Source organism: Hetaerina americana, unplaced genomic scaffold, assembly GCF_022747635.1.
Source record: "Hetaerina americana unplaced genomic scaffold, ioHetAmer1.1.p SCAF_4, whole genome shotgun sequence".
Lineage (NCBI taxonomy): Eukaryota > Metazoa > Arthropoda > Insecta > Odonata > Calopterygidae > Hetaerina > Hetaerina americana.
This window is the reverse complement of record NW_027286985.1, coordinates 67,707,000-67,734,262: the sequence shown is the minus strand read 5'-3', so window position 1 is coordinate 67,734,262 and position 27,263 is coordinate 67,707,000. Positions and strand designations below refer to the sequence as shown.

Genomic DNA, 27,263 nt, shown 5'->3' with positions numbered 1-27,263 from the left:
GCTCCATCGCAGTCCCATGTTTCTGCCCCACATGACGCAACACCAACCTAAGCATACGCAACAATTTCATGAGCATATTTCTTAATGCGCCTCACTCTAAATATCGCAATCCCTAAGGGAAGAAGCTAAGGCTGGAGCAGAGGTAGTGAAGTGCTTCAGTTGGAGCTTTGGCTGAAAACACTTTCACGCGACGACCTATGTCACCTCGTCCCTTCGCCGCTAACTGCAACGGCGCACTTACCCCTTCTCTATTCCCCCTCGCCTTCACCTGTCCTTTCGCCTATCCTTAGTACGCCATTCATTGCATCCCCTCTTTCCAGTTAACCTACACAGCATCTCCCCAATTACCACTGGCAAACTAATGGAACTCGATTACTATGCAATGCGAATAATTTTCTCAAACTGGAGTACTGGATACAAGAACGACCTCTGGCTCCTCTTTGGAAGCTATCGACGAATACATATTCGTATATTGACTATCAAGTACAGGCAACCATTAAATACATTCAAGAACGTTCCTATGCAATAAAAAATGAGCATATTATATTTCTGCCCTCATCGAAAAAACATTAACGTACTTGGTGTGCATTTAAACATGAATTTTCAAATTTCAAAAATACCTTGCGGAATACTTTGAGAAACTCTTTATGCAGTTTATTATTTGCAGACTACTCAGATCAAATTATATGAAAACGAATGATATGACAAGTTTCTCATTTCACTTAAAATAAAAACTCCCTCACGCGTTCCGCGAGTTTATGGAATTCCTCTGTTCGCATCGCGCGCCATGAATCGAAGCACGGCCATTTGTGTGGAAATCAGTACTGAATTGCTGACAATGAGATGCCTATAAATCTGGTCATCAACAATTTTATTTTTCTACCAATATAACTTGATCTGAGTCCACAGCCTCTTACGGTGGGATGCAAACTCCTGCTTGATTTTTACAGCCACTATGATTCATCATCCAATGGGGAAACTGCTTCGTGAGTGAAATCGCTTCGCGATGGATTGGCGTGACCATTCCAAGCTGTGCATCGGATGTGACTCGTTCTCCGATTGTCTAAGACAGAGGTCAGCAACCTACGGCGCGTAAAGGGTTTACGATTCGATCTGACGAGGGCTGGCTGGCAATCCCATTGATTATCTCAGTTAATACCGCTTCTGCCGGGGTAAACCAATTATTTCGGCACGTGACACCGACCAAACAACGTATTTCGGGCGAGATCGACAGTCCGCCCGGGGACAAAAACATTTTGCCGTCCCCAAGTCAGGAAGGGAGAAAAACACAGCCGCCTGGCACGGCTGTAAAACGGACCTCATCACGCATTCCCGACCCCCCTCCCTCTCTTACCCATCCAGAATCGATTTTGCTCGGAGGAGAGATGCTGTCGAGGAAGTCGGAGAGAAGAAATCGCGGAGGGAGGCATAAAAAAAATGGTGGAGGTGAAAAAAAATCGAGAAAAAAAAGGTAAATAATCTGGATCGATGCTGTAGATTTCGCGTAGGAAATCGCGCGGTGAGTGGAGTTTGGTTAGTTTTACTTTGGGAAAGCCAAGCAAGTCCTGTGAGTCGGCCTCACACGAGTCAGCCAGCCAAAGCGGTAGGGAGTCCTCTCCGGCGGCTTTCCTGCAGTGTGTCGAGGTCTGTTTATGCGAATGGAGTATATTCTAAGACGGGTCCGCGTGGGAGAGGGAGGAGGAGGAGTAAGTGGGGTGAGAGCGAGATAAAAGGGGAGTATGGGAGAGAGTGGGGGGGGGATGAGGATGAAATGGCGGAAGGAGGGGAGCAGGGAGCAAGGGGAGGGGGGAAAAGGGAGGGAGAGAGGGGAAAGTGCGGGGCGTTGGGAGGAGTGAGGGGGGAGTGAGGGGTCGCGGCGGCGGCGGGAGGCGAGGAAGGAGAGCGTGGGGCATAAAGTCCGTTTTCACATCACAAGAGAGGCGGTCGGGGAACCAAAAGTGGGTCAGGAGAGCTTCGACCTAAAGGAACGTTCAACGCCCTCGAGAGAGCAAAGGGGAGGTGGTGCCGAGGGGGAGGTAGGGGGCCGATTGGGAGTGGGGGAGGGCAAATGAGGGTGGAGACCATCCTCCCCTCCCACATCCCCTCCCCCCGACCTCCCGTTTCAACCCCATCCCACCCCGTCGCCACCGCTGTCCCCTTATTGCTATGCGATTCCGCAAGGGTTGACGAGAACGCGAGAGCCACCGGCAATGGCTTAAGGGCGAAGAGTTCATCGAAAGGACTCCCGCGGAGAGGGACATATTGTATGCATCAATCCACAGTCGACGAGGAAACGACAATGCCCTTGCACACCTTTTTGGTGCTCAGAATGAAGGCCCCCCAGGGGATGATACGATTGTCAAAACCAATTGGTGGTGACCACAAGGATTCTGTCGGGGGCGTGGGGAGGGGTGCGTAACCGATGTTTCCCTTAGTCTGCGATCGAGGGGACAGGTGATTTGCGACTCTGGGAGAATTCATCCTACTACTCGATGGCTTCGAGACAAAAAAAATTACAACGCCAGTCTCGGCGATTATGAGCCCAAGGCCCTATCGAGTTAGAGGATGAACAAACGATGGAGTCTTTTGCATACAAAGGAATGGAAAAAATTAAGGGCAGGGTATGTATATTTAAGCGTACTGCTCGCTGTTGTTTGGAGCGGGAGAGGCCTTTTGGTGTTCCACATTGTTGTGGACGCAACTCCGCCACGATAACTGAGCGTTCGTGAACGGCCATCGAAGAGCGAAAAGCCAAGGCGAGTCTATAGTGTACGGCATTCATATAAAGGTCCATGTTGCTTTCGTCAAAAGGCGAAAAGAAAAAACCAAGCAGAGGAATCGAAAACGAGGAAGTACGTATGCCTACTGTTCCTTGTCGCGCGAGTTACAACGGCCCTCTCGTGCGCTCCAGCGGCGTTGGGGCGAACTGCGAGAGACGAAAGCCATGACGGCTGGTCTTCGGGGAAGCAGAGCGCGAAATATCAAACGTGGAAAAGGAAGTCATTGCGTCTGATTTTAGGGAGGTAATTGTAAGCGAGTGGCGGGTATCCGTTCAAATCCGACTAATAGACGTGAGTGACGGCTTGGATTTTTACAAAAGGAATGTTTGTGAGATTATTTACTCATTGCTTGCATTTGCTTCTACTATCTAATGGTGTATTCGTATGTATAAAAAACAAGAGTTAAAACGCATTACTCCCAATTCTTTAACTCCCCTCTATTTTATATTATTATACATGATATGAAAATGAATTTTTTTCATTTAAATATTATGATTTTATTTATAGGTATTGAAAGAATATTGTTATTATTTCCATGCGTAGGAATTGGTTAATATTGGTTTTATTCTTACTTCGTGGGCCAGAATAATTTTTCCAGGGATAGGGAATATTTTTTTCTTTATGGGATCTTCATATCAAATGGTGGTCATCATTCCTCCGCGAATTCAACACAAATAATTTTTCAATGTCTAATATGACAGGAGTTTTTGTAACTAAGAGTCTTTAATGCACGACACATGCCCAATACTCTTCGCGTACTCTGTATGCACCCCCTGCCACACACCACACTGATGGCTTGTAAGGTATGAACCATGAGTAGTGAATTACTAGCAGATGTAGATTAAGACTAAAAGCAATGGTATAACACGTCTCAGTAGCTCCCATAACGAAAATTAAGCGGTAGGTATTAAAATACACCAAGGTCTAAATCCTAAGCAGCCAGTTGAAAACATACGCGGCCGTAGAATTTACCCAGACTACCTTTCCGGCATTTATTTAGAATTGGATCCTCTTCCCCAAAGAAAAGTGAGTTGGGCGGGCGGGGAAAAGCGGGCAGTATTCGGTGAAAAGGCCTAAAATTACTTCCTTCTTTCGGCCATCTTTAATACATGCGTTCCTAATGCATGGACGCCATTGTGGTCATCCTGCGACAACATAAATATATTTAGCATCCGTAAGGGAAATTTCAAAATCATGAACTCTAATTAAATGTTGCCATGTCAGGCAACAGAAAAAAACGCCAAGCGCAATGATAGTTTGCATTTATGGTAGGAAGTATTTTCGCTTGTTGAGGCATAATTTTCTATCTGACCTCAGCCATTTTACGCGGAAGCTCTTTTGACGGAAAATCTTTTTCAAACTTCTTACGATTAGTTTTCTTAATATTGAGGTCCCTTGGTTTTTCAAACTGATTCGGGCAATCAATGATAAATTTAAAATTCCTGATGATAAACGTTGTTATGTTTATTTATGTCATCTATTTAAATTGATGTGAACTTATCATTTATTATTATTAATGAATAATGTTTTTCGTAATTATATTGCAATGGAAGTTCATGTTTGCACGTCCCTCAAGTTTTTTTTTGGCACACGACAACCTTCTTGCCAAGGTAGGCGCTTGAAGTACCATGGGACTAAACACTTCGATCCTAACCATACACCATAATACCAAATACCCTAGAATACCACAATTCAACTAAACCATTTTTCAGCTCCACGGATATCTTTCTACATATCTGCATGCAATCTAAAATACTTAATTACTTCCTTTATCTCGTTTACCCATATCTCAAAAACCCTGGACCCAAACTTAATCCCTCAACAACCACGTATCGGAGACATACATAACTAGGATACAAAAGAAAAAATTCTCCTTAAACATAATGGAGTGGTCATCAACTAGCAGATATTTATGAATGCCCCTTTACCTGATTCAATTCTTCTCTAAATGTCTCCACTACTTTGCCCATTCAATTATAAAACACTGCCTAAATAATTGAAGTGTTCGCCCTCCTCTCCTTTATGGCTTCTAATCACAACATTCCTAATTATGAAATCCTCATTTCCTTCAGTACTTTATTTTTCAGTTTGAGCACTGAGTATAATCTTCACATGACTAATAAAGATGTAATTTAAGTACTAGAATACATTGATTATTCGTATTCAGTTACCCTTTACTGAATACGGTCAAGATGTAAAATACCACATTTTTAATCGGTCTTTTCAAAGCTCATACCAATTGCAGAAGTACTTAGATGAATATAAAAGCTTTAATAATGTAAAAGAATTTGGTAAATCTCCAAATAAAAAACTCATTCCTCTCGCCTGATCACTCAATCCCAGTGGAGAGGCAAATAGGAAAACTTTTAACTGATAAAAGACGGCAACATCTAGCATATCTGAGAAATAATTCTACCTTGAGGGTATTCATTTCCAAAACCGAGATTTTTTCGCTAATTAAATTATAACTCCGCTCGGAGTTGAAGCACATTTTAGCCAGCCAGCTTGAGGGGTACCTAAGAGGAATGAGCTTTGAGTTCCCTGGACGCAAACAATCAGGATTATTAATCCCGACCGTACCAGCCGTCGAAAGTCCCTCCGTCCTTGCTCCGTGCTGAAACGCTTCCGACTGCTCACAACTCCACTTCCATATTCATAAACTTAAAGAGGGGTCTTGAACACCTTTGTTGCGCAGTCTCGCCCTTATTGCGCAGCTCGACGAAATGTTTTCTCTCGAAAGCGAGGTTTTGACGAGCAAGCGAATTTCCGTCCTTCTAGAGCTTCTAGTCGCCCTACGAAAACAGGCCGCCAAGGCTCTCTCCAATGCTCTAAAGAGCGCAAGAATGTAGGCATGTACATCCACAATCAGAGAAACGAGTCGCATTAAGAGTTCTTCTTTCAGGAAAACATAAATTAGATTACTTTGTCATTCACGCGGTGGATATAAATTTTCAGTGTTTTTTTTTAGTATCTAGCGGTCATTCTCTTTTGAGGATGAACATCACGCATGCGCTCTGATTCATATCTAGAAATTGTAAAAAAATGAAAAATAAGCAAACACAATTTTATAAGAGGTACCATTGAAAATAAAGAGGAAAGCATCCGAAGGACGATTGCGAACTTCTCAAAAACGTACTCTGATGGATTTGAAGGCAGGGAAAGATCATTGTTTTCAGGTTATCGATATAGTTCCCTCATGCTCATCCCATCTAAATTATGTTGCTTTGGTTGAACTATTTTTCCCACATGAATAATGTGGCAAGACACAATTGTAGATTTTATTTGTCCCACAGTAATTTCAAAATTACCTTTATACGCATGCATACTCGTTTGTGTTATATAACTCAGGGAGGAGAGATAAGGGCGAGGATGCTCGAATTCTCGGGGAATAAAGGCCACGCCAGTTATGTACACAAATGAAAATGTTTCTCGTGTCCTTCTATGTTCCTAAGCATGATTGCCTTATTGGGAGGCAATGGATGTTCTAGGAATGAACGCGTCTCAGGACTGTCATACGAAACTTTCTCGCGACTCATTGCCTTGTTACCTGAACTTCGACCCCTACTCCTTTTTAAGAACTTCACATTCTTCCTTTCGCTGGCTCTTGGTGAAATTTAATGGCTGGATTAAAGTCATTGAATCACAGGTCGTGTGAAATTAATGGGAGCAACGAAAATTAAGAGGAGAGGGTTATTCCTATGAGGTCCTTTCTTCTCTCTTGTTGGCGCTCACGGCCATCTGCTCTGAGTGATCCCCTCCATGAGTAGGTTTTTTTGAAAGTATTTCCGAGCTCAAGTTGACCACCAGTTCGACTATGAATCAATCCGTGCATTATTCTTAGGTCGGCGAGACTCATTGGAAGATTCTCCTTCCGCTCGTGGAGTGCCATATGGCTATCGGAAATGAAAACGTGGAGGAAGAGTGTCAAGTCTTAAGAACACTGGCAGATTCACAAGCAAAACAATTCGACATTGAATGAGGGTAAATGGCTCATCCAGCGACGAAAACGAAAAAAGAACGCATGAAATAGACAGAATTTGAAGAAATTTATGACTCAATGACAAAGTATGGCGATGACAACAGCTGGATAAATTGCTTTCGATGAAGAGGTTTCAGAACTGGTACACTTGAGTACTCTTTCCATCGCAATATTCGTAAAAGCAGCGGAAACATGGGAAAACACGCCATCGTTAACGTTAAGAAGATCTCCTCATCACCATCTGCTTTTTTCTATGATACGAAAATGTAATAAAATAAATCATTGATTATCTCCTCAATTATCAAGGAATAAATACCAGCGTTTATTACTTACTATTTTCGAATTAAATTAACCAACCAGAAGCATCAGTACTGGTAAATATTATTTTATCCTGCCCTGTATTTGTTCGGTAGAATGGACTTTGAATAAGTAAACATATCTTTGAGTTATTTTAATGCACCCCTCCACTCAAATCTATACTACATATATGCAGCTGAGAAATTGTTAGCTACCGTCCTAATACCAATTTACACACACCGAAGCCATCGCTGTCAGGGTAGGGAGTACACGTAGCTGACGGAGTTAACTTTAGAACTTTGTAGAACATTACGTAAATGATAATGAAAGTTTCCGTCCGCCATTATTAGACATATTTCAAAATAATACCTCCGTCATGGTTAGCGGGAAGGATTTCTTTCGATTCAAGAATGATTACCTATGAGATGACGGTGAAAATATATGGATAGTTATAATGTTCAACGCTTGCCAAGCTGCTGACCAATCTGGAATCGCGTCAATTTTTTCGAAGGCAAAAACCTGATAACGAACTCGGGGAGAATAATGAAGGCATATCTTAGAATATTTAAGATATATAAGAGTCAGTGCAAAATTTTACGCCGGGTGACTGAATGTTTTTCAGGTATTTCAGTTCATATGCAGCAAGATCAGCGGCCATCACTTGAATGACGTTCGAGTCACATCCCGCCATTGGATTCTCCTCTTTTCGAGTGCTTCACTTAAGATAGCATTATATTATTGATTTCCGTATTAGGACAAGAATTCCCAGGCAATGCCAGTCACCCTCGGGGATACTATAACACTGTTTACCATGGGAAAACGACGGCGCAATCTCCTTTCTTAAGTACCCTCAAAAATCACTTTTAAGCGATGACTACAAGAATGCAAGACTGAGGGATGCTTCACGCATTGAAATTTAATTACCCTACAAGTAATCAGGCTCACAAAATTTTATCACGCGCTTGATAAGAAACACAAGTGATATGTATTTTATCAGAATCGGTTCTCACTCCCAGAACTAAGGATGTCGTGTGCTACAAGGATCACGCGGACTGCCCCATCAGAAATACGAGTATTTCTATATTACTCATAAAGGTGAGTATTCTGCGTTATCCTTTTTATCATACACTCAATAGTGAAGAGAAGGCTGTTAATTTGAACGAGAATGATGTTTCCGTGTTGGGAATTAAATGCTATATCCACGCATCGGTTTGGTTTCAATTAAGGTATTCTCGTGAGATCAACTTGCGCGAGCGGATTACAATCTAAATTTTTTCTCGAACAATTACGCTGAAGCTTCAAATTTTCATCCGACAGGTTAAAATATTAAAAAACCACGAAATTATGGACGAAGTATGATATTAGTTTATAAGAAATCCTTTGGCCGGGCTCTAATATTTGAATTGGATCTAAGCAGACGTGTCATCTTGCTGCTGATGCTACGGTTATCGTTCTTGAGTTTCGATAGCACAAAACAATTAACTGTCCATTAAAGCACCTTTTTAAGCTGTACCAAAATTATGAAATGTGAGTTCCGTTTATGGCCATTGTAAATCATAATTTTGAAATTTGAGATGACCAAAGGAGAATTTACAAGCCGGCAGATTTGTTTTGGCAACCATTAAAATAAGGACGTTTGGTCTCAAATCTAACATTTTCCATTATTATTACTTTCAGATGATCCCAAATTGTTTCGACATTCTTGCGGTGTGCACAATGTGAATTCAACTTCAAAAACAAGATCTCAGACCATGTGGGAATCCATATCAGTGCTAGCGTATTTAGGCGACGGATCATTTATTCAAATGAATGAAAAATATTTTTATAGCAACTATTTTAACCAATGTTTTGTCAAAACGGTTACTAGCCCATATATGTGTTTATAAAAATGCCCCCGACCATTCTAATTGTTTCGTAGGATGGAAAATTCCAAGTTAAAAAGAAGACGACGTATTATTTCCAGTCAATGAGCCCATTTGTGACCCAGAAAAGTATCCCAGGGTAACACTGTCTTCCTCACCAATCCGTTGATACCGATTACCCCGACTTATGAAGATGTGATGGAAACTTGGACTTCACAAAAATACGGACGGTACCATTAAGTCAGAGAAGTAGATGGACAAATTACTATATATATTTTTAAAATTTATAGAATACGGTAAACTATTGTGGTAGAAGGCAAAATGCTAGCCAAGCGAGGAAGGGGTAGGCAAAAAATAGTCATGTTGGACGCTGTGGCAGGTAGTATGAAGAATTGAAGAAGGGTATTCAATAAATTGTAGTGTATCGGATGTCAGGTTGTGCTCTGTTAGGAGAGGCGCGGGCAAGTATTGTTTTACCGTTGTAAAGGCTATGTCCATCCAAAACCTACCTTAAGCCGGTAGAATATCAAACATAATAAATAATAACGGTATATATATTATTAATTAGAGTTTCTACTGCATGCAAAACAAATTTTGTCCAGCATTCGTTCGATGACGTTGTCAGATGGGAAGATCTCCTTCAAGTATGATAGATTATATACATTATGTAGAGTGGAAACTCATAAACAACTGCAATTCAGAAAAACTTATAGATTAACTCTATCCACTTCCCATCCACTACCCAATTCATTGTGATGAACTTTTAACCACTTTGAAGCGATTGGCTTCTCATCAGCGTATTATCGTCTTCTAATTAAATTCTTTACTAAAATACCGAACATATTGTTCACGATTTTCGATTATTGCTTTAAAAAAAATGAGTATTGGTCTACCGAAAAATGAAACGCATGAAGGCGCATAGAATATTTCCCACCAGCAAGAGTTTCCGAATCTTAATGCCGCAGACGCTGACGGATATTTTGTCTTTCGCGTTCGATGCAGCGACGAGTCGCTTTAAATTTAGCCCGAGCGCCCTTGAAAATCTCCGCGGAGTCCTCTCCGACGTCGTCGAGTTCCTCCCGCATTCCGCGCCCACCCCGCCGAAATCCCCGTCGAAACACTTACGGTCTGCTCGACACCCGGAGGCCAGCGGTCCCTCCGGCGTCGGCGGCGTCTCCTTGGCCACCTCGCTCCACGGTCGTCTCGAGGCCCGAGAACTGTCCCCGACGCAGGACGAGACCGTGGCGTCTCATGAAGCCACACAGCCACCCTCGGCTGACTTTGAACTGCGTGCCGTCGATGCCGTGCCTCCTGGCTATCTCCCGTGCCCTGGAGAGCATCATGTCGTTCGACACTCCTCCGCAGTTCCTCATCCGCCTCACGTAAACCAGAAGTTCTTCCTCGATCTCCGGGAATCTTCCAGTCTTCGGTCCCCGGAATGCTTTGGTCGACATCTTCGCCCGTAGTAGGGCATCCTTCTGCTTACTCCAGTAGCGCACGTTGAATTCCGCGACGCAGTATTCCCGGCCGGCCGCCCGGATGCCGTACTCCTCGGCGTAGGCTATCACCTTTAATTTGAAAGCGGCAGTGTAGGTCGAGTACTTTCCCATGCGGTGGCCTCTCGGTTTCTTTCCGATTGTTCCGACGATTAAACCGATTTCCTATGTTTGGTCGCGACTTCGGATCATCTCAGGATGTGCGAGAGGGGTTGAAACGGAGGGACAGAGGGCGGTAGTGGGCAAGTCGCTGGATTAGAATCCCAGAGAGAGAGAGAGAGAGAGGTGTGAGGTTTGTTGGGGTCGCGTGAGAGGCGGCGAGGTCTTGGTAGGGAATGGTTAGCCGTACAAACACCGAGCAAGGACTCACGTCGGAGGATGGTCACTAAGCTACTGCTATTCGCCGAATTCCCTATTCCTTTACGGCGTCACATTACACGTACCATATGCGGTTTAACTTATCGATCTGGGGCTTTTCCCGGAGGAAGGAACGCTTGTGTACACGAGATGACGTCAAAAATATTTAGTCGATTGAATAATGCCGATTTTCCAGGAAAAGATATGGTGCCCGATACCAGGAAGGAAATGGCTCTCTTTCTAAGAGGAGGCGGCCAACGGAGCGGCGATAAAAAGGCAAGCACCGGCTGCGTGAATTACTCGAGGGCGAGGATTACACCAGTAAACAACGTCGTCGGCATTTATTGAGCAGTGCATAAGGAAGTGCGCATGCGTCGACTATGTGGGGCCTCCTCCTCAGGTGAGAAAAGAAATAAACGAGAGGAGGTGGAATGCTGGGATGAGCCATTTTCATTTAGCTTCACGAGGATGGACTTATAATAATATTGAAAAATGGCCACGATTTCCTACGGCGACGGTTGGCAACATCCGCTTCATACCGATTCTCTACAGCATAAATCCCACAGTATGCTTCATGCTGCAAAGTCAGTGTTGCTCGACAAAATTCCTTTTGGCATATGCATCACTGCGACCGAGATTTGATTCAAGAACGATCGTCTCCGTTTCCGCTCGAACACTCTTCAGCGACGACACATACATATAAACTTTGATTCAAAACTTAACTGAACACACACGCACAAAGAAAGGACACTCACAAATATTTGACATGTACGCATACGCACACGAACATGCAAATGCTTATATGTATGTGTATTTCACCTCGGACAACCCCAATAGAAAATTTTATTTGTTATAAGCCGAAGTCTTCATCACGGTTCTCAACGCACCGAGAAAATTATGTTCATTGAACCGAAAAGGCGAAAACCTCTGAAGCAGCAAATAAAATTCATTTCTTTAATTAAATATAAATAATACGTAGACAAAAATGACCTGACCTGATTGAACAATATTAAATATCTACGAAATGCGTTATTTATTAGATTCCTTACACATACACGCCAGCGCCATCTCGTATATTGAGCTACCATCCATATTTTTGTCTTATATTTAATGGGGGCCATCAATGGCAGATTATGAAGTAATGACTTGCTCTGCGTAAATATATGAAATTATGATTTGGATAAGAAAATAATGGTTGGACTTCGAAGCCAAGTCAATCGAATATGTTAACTTTAGCTAATGACGCTGCGCAAGGACAAATAAGGTAATTAAATGTAGGAACAAAACACGAAACAAAGTAGAAAGAAAAACAAGAACAGCATATTAGCAAAAAATATTACTTGGTGCCGAGTGCTAACCTTCTAGTAGAATCGATGAAGATTTCCTTGAACGCCGCTCTGGAACCTATAACCGTGATGTTCTACTTACCTCGCCGCATTGCATTGAATGTAAGGTCTCAATAATTTCAAGGGCATCGGATGGATGAGCGAGGACGAATTCTCTCCTCTAGTTGTATCGTCATCTGAATTTATTGGAATAATTTTAGGTGCTCGTGTCCTTCATTTTGAAACGTTACCGTCGTCCCAGCATGCGTAAGAGCGCTGAGATTCCTCCAACGGAGAAGTTTATGTACGTGGTGGTTTTGATTTGGAAATTCATGCCTTCAGGTTGGATTGACGATTCGAGAGTTTTGGAGAACACATGAAAATAACGTAGTAACTTGACGGAATCGAGGGATGAGTGTTAAATACTTCACGTACCTGACCTCATTCTTAATGTGTCGAGTAAATTAAAATATCTTATGCGATTCACTAACCGGTTGCTGATCGAGTTCATTTTCCAATTCACTACTAGGCTGGGATTGCGGCACGTAAGAAGTTCTGATTACGACATGTCGAGCACTCTCATCCAGGAGTACATTCATTTTTTTATTTCGTAAGAGAAATAACATTCCTGGTTTCCCTTAGTTTGTGCTAGGGATTGTAGTTTTCAGGGTTAAATTTTGCTAGTGAATCTCAATCAATTTGATTACTGTTACTTTCCAAAAAAACGGAGCTTTTATTTTCATAGGGCACTGGCATCCAAGATCCTCTTGATTTGAAATGTTAGTCACAAGTCGTGGCACGCCTTATATCGTTCGCAGAATCGTCCATACGTGTGCGTCTTATCAGATAAAAGTTTTTTAAATGTACGTCCAAAGGGGAGTGTCATAGTGACTCTTCCCTTTGAACGCTGACTTTACTTACCTTTATCAACAACAAATATTCGCAATTCCTCAAGGTTCAGATTAAGATCTCTTGTCCCTTAACCTTTATATAACTCCGTATCTTCTTTCCTTGTAGCATTCCATCAATATTTGCGCACATATCATTCTGGGCTGCGTTCAAGGTTATCTAAAAATTTCAGCGGTCAGCAAGGATTTGAGAAAATACCCCGCAATCTTATCCCTTCATTTTTTTTCCTGTATGCCTGTGTCTAAGATTTTTTACATTATCTCTTCAAATAATATTGACGATGGTTCCACCAATCGATCAATCCGCTTCATTCCTACCATTCTTCTGATTTTTGCTCTCACTTCATCTCTCTCCCGCTTCCTGTGCCACCGAAAATGAGACTGGGGGGAAGTATTTTTTATGACTTACCTATCAATATTTTTGCACGTACAGTACTCGTGTGAATTTTGTAATATTTAGTCTAACATTCCGAGGTTTTTTTATTACCAAATTTATGAAGGCAGAACGGTTTCTTTATGAACCTCTTAAAAGGAGCATCCAAGAGAAGTGTACAAAATGCAAGAAAGTGGAAATTTCTCGTTTTAGAGTCCAATATCCCCTTAGGTTTTCCAAATGGGAGTCAGCGAAACCTGTTACCTTTTCTTAGGGGTCTAATTGAGAAAGTATTTTGAATATTATGGTCTGAATTACAATTTTAACATGTTTTCTCGAAGAGTTATTTAAATAACGAGACGTCAAAATATGGATATGCATTCATTCCTGAAAACTTTGCACTGCAATGGTGACAGATTTTATATCTAAGATTCTGTAGACCCCATCCAAACTACCGCAGTGCACTCATCAAATCATAAAACAAATAATGCAGAAAAATTTCTGTTCAACAGGTAGGCACTTGATAACGCAATCCGATGGGCCCAATGTTAATAGACTGCCCCTTCTCCTTCCCAACGTCCGTATCAACTTATCAATCACAACGATATAACAGTAGGTGCCTTCCCATTGGAGATGCCAAGTAATCGTTGCACGCAATGCTAGAGGTTACGTTGGGCACTGACTTCCACGAATTTTATTACGCCCAAGAGTTGAAATAAATATTTTTCCAGTGACACCTTGCGCTTCTTTAGAAAAATAACTGTTGAGCTGATAACGTATCGGCCAAATGAACTCGTGTCGAATTCTGCGAGGTTCTTTCGCCAGATGTTATCATTATACAATGAACATTCCAAATGTGCCTATGACTATTATCCAAAGAATGTGAAATGAGAACCTCAATCAATTAATTCTTGGATCTTGTTTTCGTGGCTTACTCGAAGTGAAAGGAGCAGGTGGCGTTTGCAATACATCAAATCCATCAAATAATATTTATTGATGGTGCACATTTATCAACCAAAAGTAATTTAGAGCCCTTGAGAATGTAAAACTTGTTCAAAACCGAGAATGTGCATATGCGGATATAATTTCCATGTTTGATAACTTACTAACGAAATGTCGATGAATTCTAAGTAAAATCAACGCTATTAATCATCATTTACCATTGAATTGGTTTGGCACAGCTCTCCACTATATTCTTCCATTTCCTAAACCCTTCATGGCTACGCAGTTCTTCTCTTTGACGGATGCCATTCTATGGTAACCTCTAAACCCTAACTCGGCAGAATCGAAGGACTTCCATCAGGTCGAAGCATTACCCTCACTCACCTCACCTATCCTTGGTAAAACATATACGGGGAATATTTGGGTAAGAAAATAAAAATGTATGATTTATCAGAGGAGTATTGGGTAAATGTGATGAAAAGGTCAAAGAGAAATGTTATCTTTCGCAGGTTAGAATTCCTCACTTCTAAAAGCCTCATTTAGAATTGCTAATATATGGGATCATCATGGAGTTGGATTGATTGCCGAATTATATCGCGTGTGGCGTGGAGGGGCTGGATTTGTAAAACGTTTTCATGATAAACTGGGTAGCACATAAAGAATTTTAGAAGATCCAGGCTGGAAATCACTCACGGAGCAAAGATTAAATTACAGATTGAATCTCTAACATTAATTGGAAGGATATCTCATTAGCAATGATGTTGAAAATGTATTATTAGTTCCATAGTACTACAGTTGGAGAGATTATGCAAGTAAAATTTAATAAATCAAGTGTAGAGCAGATGTCGTACGAGTACAGATATCTCTATAAACCACTACGACGTTGGCAAATAAACGTATTCTGCTACTCTGCTACTCGCATTAACCATGGAGTTTATAGATGAGTGTTAATGTAAGTTTATTCTTGAGTACCGCATATAAACCCAGTAGCTTTCAAGAAACGAGCGTGATTCCAAAGCCTGAGGTAAAGGCCCCAGGGAGGAGAATGTTCGGATTAGCTACCTTATTATTTTGCACCGTGTCTTTTATTAAATTAGCACAAAAAGGGGTATATATTCGGGAGAGATATTCGAAAAATCTAATTATTACTAACAACAAGTCAAGGTAAGCTTTTAATGGGCGCAGGCATTAAGCAATTTTACATTTCTCATCCTCACCAAGCACGACACTAACACCCTTCATCAGAACAAATCATTTTTAAACTCAACATTTTTCTACCGCTCTTCGTTCTGTACCTGTATAACTTGGTAATTTTTTTTGGTTCACCCTATCTCGATTTTCCCACTGTTACAGACCTTAACATTCCAATACCTTTCAGTAACTCCTTCACCCACTTCTGCCCTCTTCGAATTTCTTCCAACAACCTTCACTCTACCCTTAACATGAGTAACACTTCTTCGTTTATTTCCTATCTGTCGATTTTTTCCATGCTTCTCCACACCCATATCTCAAAAAAGTCTCGAATCTAAACTCAATTCTTCGCCTCAAAAGCCAGGTTTCCGAGTCATAGTAAACTACGCCACATATCAAAGTTTAAATACATCCTTTATTAAATTAATGAACTCGTCATAAATTCATTCCAAAAACTTCTTTGCGTAACGCAATTCTTACTCCAATGCCCTTGTCATTTGGTTCATCTTCGTTTTAAACACTTGGAGGTGAACTTTTCTACGTGCTCTAGTTTCTGACCCCAAGCTGTAATGCTTAGCTTAATTTCTCTATTACCTGAGGGACTCATTACCTTCTCTTTCTTATAATCGGTTCTCGTTCAATACATTTCACACCAATCACACTAGTTCTTTAATGTGCACAGCAATAATTGCAATGCCTTGGCTGACTGGCGAAATGAAGCTTGATCATCCGCAAATTTAGCTTATTTCAATTCAAACCTATTTTCGTCTCTAACTCCAGGCACTTCCCAAGCTTCTTTTACCATTTCCTCTGCGAGCACGTGGAATAGGTGATAGTGAAAACCCTATCTCATGCCTATCGCTGACCATCCAGGGTTCCCATCCGTTACCCGCACCTGTACAGTCTAGGATGAACAGGTTTTGGTTTAGTCCCTTATCACTCCAGTTACTCATATATCCTGGAATATGCCCATTATTTGGCCCCAATTTTCTCCATCGGGCGACGGGGAAAATTGAAAATTTAATTTAAGTTTAAGATTTCCCACATTAAAATTCGGTTTCTTGAAATCCGCGAAGTAAACTGACATATTCTCGTTTCACTCCGTATGCCATTCTACCAGTGACCTCTTACAGCTTTGGTGTTATGCGTACCCACTGTGCGCTCAAAATGATCTTCTGCTAGGCAATCATTTTGTCCAATTTTGCATCATTTTATTGATAATCCATGAACTATTTCCTTTGCTGCGGGCGACTATGATGCCATCTCCTTCACCTAGGTTCTAGCGTTTTCCTCTTTTCTGGGTTGGGAAATAATGCTGATCGAAAAAATTCTTTAGACCAACTACATCCCTCATACATGCAAATACGTACTCCTCCTTCTATGCTTTCCTCTGGAGTAGTTCAGAAGGGATGTCAGTCCTCAGTATTCTTCGTTATTATTTGTTATGCTACCTTATCTATCTCGCCACCACTGAACCTGATCTCTCCTGGACGACATGTTCACTGTTAATTTCTAAACCGGCGGGTCAAATATTTTACACATATCTCTTACATGTATACTTTCCATCATAGCTGAACCACTTCCGATTCGATTAATATTTTTACTTTTTTGTCGTTTGCCGTGTTTACGTATTTTACTCTCTTTCTACCAGATCTTTCATTTTCTTTACAAGACAACCATTATACCCCATCTCTGTAAACCCTTCATATTTTCTCATTGCTTTTCCCGCAACCATTCTTTCTCTCTGTTCGGTTCACACCTTAATTGAGAGTCCAGCTTTTCGTCAAATCACCTTCCTAATTTTGTATTTACAGTCTACCATTTCTGCTCACCTCAATCTTCCTAAATATTTCTTCCCCAACCCATGATTTCCAAATTCTTTTCATATTAAGCATTCATGTCGTTTCGCTTGCGTCTAGCATTTACTTTTCTTTTACATCTTCCTGTCTTTGTTAGCACCATTGTACCCAAACTCTTGTCCTTACACCAGTGTGTAATTACCAACTTCCTGGTACTCCATTCTACTTGCCCGAGCGAAACATCCTCCATTACATTCGCTTCAAATTTTCCCTTTTCATCCACGTGAATTTAGCGTAACTTTTCATAGACACTTAATTGTTCCGAATCCGAATCTGCTTCTGGGAAACTGTGAGAATCCTGAATTTGTGGCCGAACCATAACTGGCATCTCCCTGAATCTTCCCGCACTTCCACTGAATCTATGGTGGTATTTAAACCAGGTGGTAGGTACATATACTTAATTATATACTTAATAATTATTTACTAAAATATAAATCATTTCTCCTAAGAAATTAAACTATTTTCTCCCCGTGGTCATCCCTTTTTTTACCGAATTATCTCATTCCCATCCTTGTCCATACCCTCAATTATTCCCTCTAGTTCATCGCATACACTCTTCTTTCCTATTATTATTTGTTGTCGTGCAGGCCTGATAAAGAACCCTTGTTGAAAAAGAAAAATTAGTTGGTTCTGCTCTCATCTCTTCTAATAATATTTATATCACTCACCTACTCATTTAATAGAATATCCTGGTTAAAGCTAGAAGGCCGCAGGCATTTACATATTCTTTCACTTCTCTACGGAATACTTTCAAAGCACACACCTAAATATCTATACAAAAACTTCCTCTTCATCAACTCAATCCACAACAGAAATACCAGGGGTAATAATAAACTTCTTGTCCCACACCATCGCACGGAAATCTATCACAAATCTTTTCATGTTACAGCATGCCGTCTGTGGAACTCTCTCCCAGATGACATAAAAAACTCTTCATCAACAACAAAATTTAGAAGAGCACTTCACAAGTTCATTTTCCTCAGGTACTTAACTTAACCAGTATCCCTCCGTCATTCCACTCAGCTGTTATACAGATCACTGTGTCTACTTTGTTTTTTACCCTGCTTTTTGTTTTGTCATCTCAAGCGTTAGGAGTTTGCATAATTATTTTTAGAAATATTACGCTTCTCATTACTCCGCATGTGTTGTCAATGTATTTAATGTCTCCATTTAAATTTCAGTAACTTAATAAAATGTATACAATGTAAAAATGATTGTTACAATGTACATGTATCTTTCCTCTAATTAATAGGGTTTTCGCAGGTTTTTCACACCCCCCTTCTCTTCGTGGGTGTTTTTCCTGCGTGGGTTTTTACTAGTTGAGCAATGTCACGCTCTCCCTAGCTTTTCCCACAAACCTCATTCTTTGCTTAGACTTTCCTCATTTTATTGCATTCTATCTTCACTGTCATTTAATTTGAGTATTTGAAGGTGTATTCTTAATTTATATATGTATATGTATGTATGTATGGGTGTGTATGTGCGTACTTATGTATGTATTTATGCATGTGTATGAATGCATGTATGTATGTTTTATGCGTGTATATGTATGTGTGTGTGGATATGTATGTATATGTGTATGTATGTGTATGCATATAGGTATATATGTGTGTGTATGTGTATGTATGTGTATGTGTGTGTCTATATATATGTATATACTTTTTTCTTTTCGATGTGCAAATTTGGATTAATGAATTTATGTCTATCTCTATGTGTTTATGTTTAGATTTGAATGTAACTGTAAGTTTAAATGGCTAATATAATATGTATATGACGATGGGTTAAATGGAAGAAGGGACCATTTGGTCTCAATTTCGCCCAAATAAAGACCACTATCTATCTATCTATCTACTCAAAGTTTACCAATTAATTAAAAATAGCATCATGATATTCCACCATATCACGCCGGAAACGTCTCTTTTTATTCAAAGTTTACCAAGTTCCAACCTGTCTGTTTGCTTCATACTACTGCCAGCCCCCGCTGGATTTCTTTCCCGCCGCTTTAGATAACTCTCTATCTGTTAAACCAGGGGTTCCCAAACACTGGTGTTCCCCTTAACTTGAATAGGTTTTCCGCGACAGTTAGGAAAGATTTTATGCACAGCAATGCATTCTACTATCATGCCACTATCTATTCCAATTAATAAATTAAAAGAAATTTTAAATTTCTTGCTTCATGTCTATGCTCGCGCGTGTGGATATTTTAAGAATAAGTGGCGACGTGTAAATAATGCTCGTTCCCACTGCCAATGTACGGACCTTCGTATTGTACCAACCACTCGCCCGCTCCCACGAGTTATGTTACTTTTGTAACTCAGTGCTGCTTTCCCTGGGCTGCTGGTTGAACTAATACCAAACACACATCTAACATAGGATATTTTAGTAGAAATGAAGAGCACTTTCCATCTTTGTATGTTTGGAAATGCCTTAAGAATGAAAAAACAGCTCTCCATCACTCTTCATCAAAAGGCAGTCGACGGCATCAGTCCGTAAATTCGCAAGGGAAAGGTCTGCGGGAAATTTCATAAGTCAGTCCATGCTGAAGAACAGATAGTATAACTTTTCCAGTAGATATAGTGGAAAATTGTTTTGTTCTCTGTTATGTTCGAATTCCACGACATCACGCCTGTAAGTCCATGCTGTTTTTTATCTTTCAAATTTGGTTGACTTTGAACTGAAATTTTTTGTTGGTAAGTTTTTCCTTATTACAGAATTTAAATATTTTTTAAAACTACCCATGAATTTTTGGTTAAAAACTGGAAATTTGAAAAAAGGAAGGCCAAGCCAAGGCTACCTGATACATCCAATAAGTCTGTCATTGAAGAAGAAAACGATCAAAAACCTGTGATTTCTTCAATTCTAATATGAAAGAACAAGTTTCATCTATGAACAGACCAAAACGGGAGTACGATGGAAGTTGTTTAAACTTGGGTTAACATGTATTGTAAATTAGGATGCTCCTGAGGCATTGTGTGTTTTATGTCATAAAATACTCGCAAACAGTTCTTTGGCTCCAGCAATACTCCGCGGGCACTTTGAAACTATGCCACAGTGATTATAAAGGAACAGACGTGGGATTTTTAAGAGACAACGTGGATCACTAGACATATCAAAACTTCTAATGATTACAAGGGCTATAGCTGAAAATGAAACTGCAATAGAGGCAAATTATCGCGTGAGTTATTCGTATTGCACTTTATGGTGATGCTCATACTAACGGGGAGACACTCACTAAGCCATGTACGAAAGACATGGTGTCACTTTATTAACGAACAGGCTGCTGAAAAAATAAATGCAATACAATTATCAAATAATAATGTTTCATAACGTATTGAAGATCTTTCTACTGGAATAGAGAACGAGTTAATTCGTCATCTAAGACTTTGCAGTGAATATGCATTGCAAATGGATGAATCTACAGATGTCGCAGGACTAGCTATACTGCTAGTATATGTCACACACACATATGTCATATGCACATATGTTAACCACATGATAACATTTTGAAGAAGATTTACTCGTGTGTCAATCTTTACATGGACAAACTACAGGAGGAGATATATTCCAGGATTGCATTACAAATCAATTGATAGGTTGGGAGAAGTGTACTGATATTTGCACAGATGGTGCTCGAGCTATGGTAGGAAAGATGAAAGGTGGTGTATCACGTATCCAGAAATTAGCTACAAGAGCCACCTGTATTCATTATATTTTGCATAGACAAGCTAGTGACTAAAAAAATTTCACAGATTTAAAACGTGCTATGAATGAATCCGGGCAAGGGATAGCCTATGTAAAATCAAGATCACTTCAACGCAGTTTATTTAAAATTTTGTGCAATGAAATGGGTAGTGGACACAAAGCACTTTTATTGTATACAGACATGAGATGGTTATCCAGAGGGAAGGCACTATTAAGACTCAGTGAACTGTGAACTGAGGTATTGGTTTTTATAAAGACACAAAGTATTTCATTACTAGTACAAAAATAAGTCGAAGTTTCAACAAATCCATCACGGTTGATAAAAATTGCATATCTGGCAGACATTTTTACCAAGTGTAATGAAGTTAACTTACCATTACAGAGAAAAGATATTACAATTTTGAATACAAGAGTTAAAATTCTATTTTTTGAAAAAAAAATACAATTTTGGATTTCGTCAGTCGAATGGAATAATTTTGATTGTTTTCCTGCCTTTCATGAATGTTTGACTGAATTAAATTTTAAAGCAGGTTACGACGTTTCCAAAGCATTTTTAGAAATTTTTTACCTATATAACTTGAAATCAACACTTTTATATTATTTTCCGAAAGCTACCAAGGAATATTCATGGGCTCCAAATCCATTTTCCGGTAACAGCTAAACCAGTAGGGTTAAACGTAAGTGACTATGAAAATCTAATTAATTTAATTCGCTACTCTAATTTTAAACAAAAATACAAAGATCAGTCTTTGAATGATTTCTGGTCGAGTTTGTCAGAGGAGTACCCCAATTTATCAAAACAAGCTTTATTGTTTTACTTACATTTTCTACAACCCATTTATGAGCAGAGGGATTTTCTATTTATGCTGTAACGAGGTCAAAGTGATGGAACTGGCCAGACCAGATATTAGAATACAACTTAACAATATTGTGCCTGATATCAAGAAGATATGTAATTCAAAATCATAAAAGTCATGAAATGCCTTATTTATCCATATTTTTATGTATAACTTACATTATTATAGTTTGATATTTAAAAATAATTACTAAAGAAATAATTTATTTATTAAATTTTAACGAGTGGAGTTAACCAAACTAAAAAATAAGCTAAGTGTTCCGTCATACTTCCTAGGTTTGTGAAGTGTTCCATTCCAGAAAATGTTTGGGGATTCCTATGTTTAATCAAATAAGTCGCTTCTGCTTCCATCTCGCCTCAGCCTCGCATAACTCTAACATGGTTTTCCTTTAAATACTTCCTGCCTAATGTTCTTTAACTTATTTATCCTAAAAAATCGTGCTAAAGAACCAAGTCCCTCCTCAAAAGAAGCTATCTTCTTCTGTGTCTTCTTTGCTGCCGTTGTCAATTCCGCTGAAGGAAGATTTCGTTTGATGCCTTGCATGTCCTGCTGTCGGGCACGACATCCGGGCAAGTGTTTTAAGTCACGTAATTGAGAAGAGTCATCTTTATGTCTTTTACCCGTCCTAATTGCGTGGAATAATTTACTGCGGCGGCTTCCAGTTGCTTTCATCTAAAGTATTTACGTGACGCCATCTCTTTAAATGGCCACCCAAATGGAGTCAAACGCATTTGCATCCGCCTCATTAAGGAACTGACGCTGCGTGGACTGCCTTCCAAGGGGAAAGGGAAAAATCTATGTATTTCAAACACTAAATGTGGATATGAGTTATCGCTAACCACTCAAACACTCTCTTACATAACTCTTACATAAATTGTAAGGTGGGGTCTTTAGCGATCATGTAGAAAATGCATGGATGGCTACGTCGTACGATGATAGGAGGTATCATGTTAATAACATTAGAGAGATTACATTTAGAACGGGTAGATTTAATATGTAATTTTATCCACGAAAGTCAAGGGATCAAAATAACATTATCCGATCGTGCTAAGGGGGAAAAGCATTTTGCGTCAAAAGCAGTCAGGTATGTAATCCCCCCTGCCACACAGCCTAGCGTTGGCTTTCAGGATACCTTGTAGATAGAGATTAGTAAAATAAAAAAAAACTTGCTTTCTTCCTTCCAAATATTACAATTTCCCCTGAGGATTGTTTAGCCGTTTCTCTCTATCAGGATTATAAGTAGATGTTATAAGTAAATAATATAAGTTAAAATAAAAGCATAGGTACTCTTCACACATTACTGTGTGGCGGCGAGACCTGGGTGTACCAGGATAAACTAATTTATAATAATGGCTAACATAAAGACTAATTAAATAAGGTTGGTATGGAGTACTCGAGGAGTGTTTGTAATGAAAATGGTCGAGATACGAGGATGGGGGATGAATGGGTCATGAATGTATTTGGATTGGAAATGCACTGATCATGGACCAGCACGAAAGAAGTGACATGTGTTGCTTTAATCATACTAATCGTGCTGAGTGAATGGATGAGACACGAATCACCAAAAGGGCATACGAGGGAAGAGTAAATGGTCGGAGAGGCAGGGGTAGAACGAGAAAGACATGATGCGAAGAGGCGTAAAACAGTATGTAAGGACAAGACAGTATGGAAGAAATTAGTAAAATTTTCCCAAGCTTGCTCAGACCCTTGTCTTTTGAACTTTCCTATGAGTAAAGGGTAAGCATGTGTGTGTCCATCCTCATTGAATTCCCCACCAAGGAAGCACTCAGTGAATTCCATCTAGCGGAGGAAACAGTTGTCCGATCTCAAGCGATCAAAGGAAACCTTTAAGATCCATGCACCAGGATGGTATAGGAAACCAAGAGCAACGTCATGATTCCAGCATTTTATTCAGGTTTGGGTCGGAACGCGACCCTGTCATTGTCACGACGCCCTAGTGTCGTGAAAAATATTCAGCAATGCGGAGAGACTGAAATAATGTATCCTTCTAATTTGGTCTTCGAACTACTCTAGGCTCCCTCGAAGTGCCTTTCGGGTAGCGCTGGAAGTATGCGGGAGGTAAAATGCGGTGGAATTAATGAAAAACAGCTCTATCGAAATGTTTGTACCTTCCTACTTAACCGAGAAAATCTCCAGGGACAATATCAAAGATCACAGAAATATCATCAGTAGAACTTTGCGATGTAATATCCAAAGTGATGGGATACAAAATGCGTGGTATGTGTCTCCAATGGTGGATGGATATTGAAGAAAGGTATCTCCGTCCATGGGTAACCCAATTGCCAATGTGCATATAAAACAATCAATCATTCGTTATCAGATTCCGGGGCTTGATTATCTCACTTCTGCACTAGGGTTCGAGGTTATGGGAAATTTGATATATCATTCGGCATTATTTTCAACGAATATGTGACTGCCTACATGCATTAATGCGGACTATGGGCTACGTCTCCCTGCGTTTCGAAACATTTCTGCCTGCAAAAGACTTACTTTTAAGGGTCTTCCCGCTTTTCAATGGTCACCCTGTATTGAAGTGTAAATCCTCCAGCCTTCTCGGTCATTGCAATCTTCCTCTTCCAATCCTTCATCATGAGGTTATTTCTTCTCTCCACGTTTTCCTTGGCCGTCCACGTTTCCTTCTTCCTGGTTGTGACCATGCTGGCAGAGTTCTCGGTCATCTTTCCTCGTCCATTCTTCGAACATGGTCATGCCATTCAAGCGCTCGTCCATGGATTCTTTGTGCCACTGATTCTTTCATGCACAACTTACATAATAATGTCATTTTTTTCCTTTCTAACTTTGATATCCTGGCTCCCATCCTCGTCCCCTCCATCTCCTCAGATTGTATTTTACTTTTCAGACGTGCACACAAGTTCAGCTCTCTGCCCCATAAGTCTGTATGATCTCTATTATTGTTTGAAGGATTCTCTTCTTTATTTTCTTGGATGGTACTCTATTTCATAGAAAATTTCAATTGCTCCTCAAGCCTGAAGCACTCTGTACTCCGCATCATGAGCACACCTTGCGGATTCGCGAAAGATTGAGCCTAAATACTTACATTGTTTTACTGCCTTGATGGCTTCTCTCGGGGCAGATTAATAACTTTTCCATTTCCTCCTACCACCAGTTGTTTGGCTTTCTTTATGTTTTATATTTACCCTAATCATATTTCAACATCAACCTCCCGAGGACGCATTTTAGTTACCACTTTAACTTCCGAAGAAAAAGAAGAGATCCAAATAAATTTTTTTCGCGAAATTTGCAAAGTTATGTTTTCCCAATGGAAATACTGGATTCAATGATGGCTAGAATTAGAGGAGCTTGAGAATGAAAATGAGGAAAAGAAATTCGAGAAAATAACCTTCCAAGGCATGTACGATTAATCGCGAGTGCTTCTTATATACAGGTACATATGTATATCATCATCATCAGTATTTCAATCCTAGGATTAGTTAGTTAGATTCATTAGTCTACAGCTACAACATTTTACTCTATTTTAATGCAAGGCTGCATATTCTAGGGAGGATAATGTGATGGTTCCCCATTGCCTTCCAAATCGCAGTACTGCGGCCAATACCATGAACTTCACTGTAGCCCACAATTGTGGAAGCAACGCCACCAGTGCCCAATGGTGAAACTGCTACGCTTTTATTAGGAGTCCATTTTTCTCGTAGCCACGTCTCGAAATACCATTATTGTGATATACAAGTATTTATTCATGGAAAATGGTAAATTATCGACTGGAAATAAAAATTTCAACAGGGATACACCCCTGTTTTCTTTTCATACCCCGAAATAAGACCATTCATTGTGACTTAAGTAGATCTGCAGACCGAATTGTATCGTGTAGCATGTAGACTGGGCAAGAACAGTGCGGTTAGCATAGATGGCTGCTGCAGTGTGTGGAGAGAACGTCAATGAAGAACGCTTGTCTTTCCAAGAACACATAATCTACCATATCATGCTTCAAACCAATTTCCATACATTTCCTAGTACTTCGTGCGCTCATTTAAGTATAACGTTTTAGGTCAAAAGAGATTTTTCACATGCCTGGGCTTGTCTCTAAAAAATAAAACTGACGCTCACTCATTTATCACGCATATCGTAGGATAACGTTTCTTGCTGAAATCCGCCTTGTTGAGAATGTTCTCTCTTTTCTGTACTGCATACCACTTTTCTTCTACGTGCTATGAGTTTGAACAGTGGTGGGCACCAGAGTGCTTTCAGGAGCTCCCCACGAGTAATCCTTTCTCGTTTTGACGTCCTATTAATGAATATTTTGCATGAAAAAATACAGAAATTTTGTTTTCAGACAAAAAGTAACTGGGTAACTTCCCGAAACGCCAAAAATAAATGCCGAGACTTCGTTTTTTTTTTGAAACTGCGAAATATTCATCAGACGTATGCAAAACTTATTGGTATACCACCTAAATGAATAATTTCTTCTTCGAATGGAAGCGAGATTTTTTTCTCGACTCTGCTATCCGTTCAACTAATACACCTAACAACTTAATTCTTGGGAGAAATAGTGTTTTTTTCGTTTTTATAGTATTAGTTGGATTGGCAGGTCTCTGCCGCAGGAATAAAATCCTCGCAGACCCTGAGTACTAGTATACCCTACCTGTATCTTTGCTTGCGACTCTCGAGGGCGACAAATCCGTACGGGGGAATGTTTGGAAAAACATTTATTAATATCATTTACCTTTTCATTTAATTTTATTAATTTTTTTGTGATTACAGGGTAAACTTAATGGTGTATCGTTGTTCAGGCGAGCGCTCCATCGCGCCGTGTTACAAAGTCGAAAAACACACTTCACATGGAGGCACGTCTTTCCAGTCAGACCGCTCGGAGCAAACTGGCGACCAGGTGAGTTGGAAGGGCAGACCCCATACCACATTTCGCGACCAGTTTTACCACGCTGCCATGGATAATCGCGTCACAATAAAATCATTAGCATTACTTTCATAATAGACCATATAAGTCATGTTTGCAGGTGACCAAGCAATAGTTAGCTAAGCAGCCAGGGGCTTTCAGTTATTATCGAGTACTTAACAAAAGGTATGGGACGTGGATTAACTGCAATGAAACAAGAGTAATGACAAATCCCAAGAAACTGCGGGAGACGCCGCAACAGGAACTTTTAACGTAGTCATCCGCTAATATGCATTTCAATGCAACCATTTCAGAGCGTAAAAATTACTCGCCCACTCTAAAATTGTTGCATTGAAAAGTAACGACGTTTTCAAGGAGTAGGAATGTTAAAGTAAACATTAAAATAGGACGGAATCAACTACAGCAGGTGGAGAAGTTCAT

General features: G+C 40.1%; 1 protein-coding gene across 1 annotated transcript in view; it reads right to left on the bottom strand.

The window, feature by feature from the left end:
- Positions 1 to 10,689, bottom strand: part of LOC139692477 (uncharacterized) — a 75,834-nt gene extending 65,145 nt beyond the window's left edge. Inside the window, exon 1 of the mRNA XM_071590693.1 lies at positions 10,044 to 10,689. Within this exon, the coding sequence (XP_071446794.1) occupies positions 10,044 to 10,528 (485 nt within the window). The 5' untranslated portion in view covers positions 10,529 to 10,689. The remainder of the gene's footprint in view (positions 1 to 10,043) is intronic.
- Between the last annotated feature and the right edge of the window lie 16,574 nt (positions 10,690 to 27,263).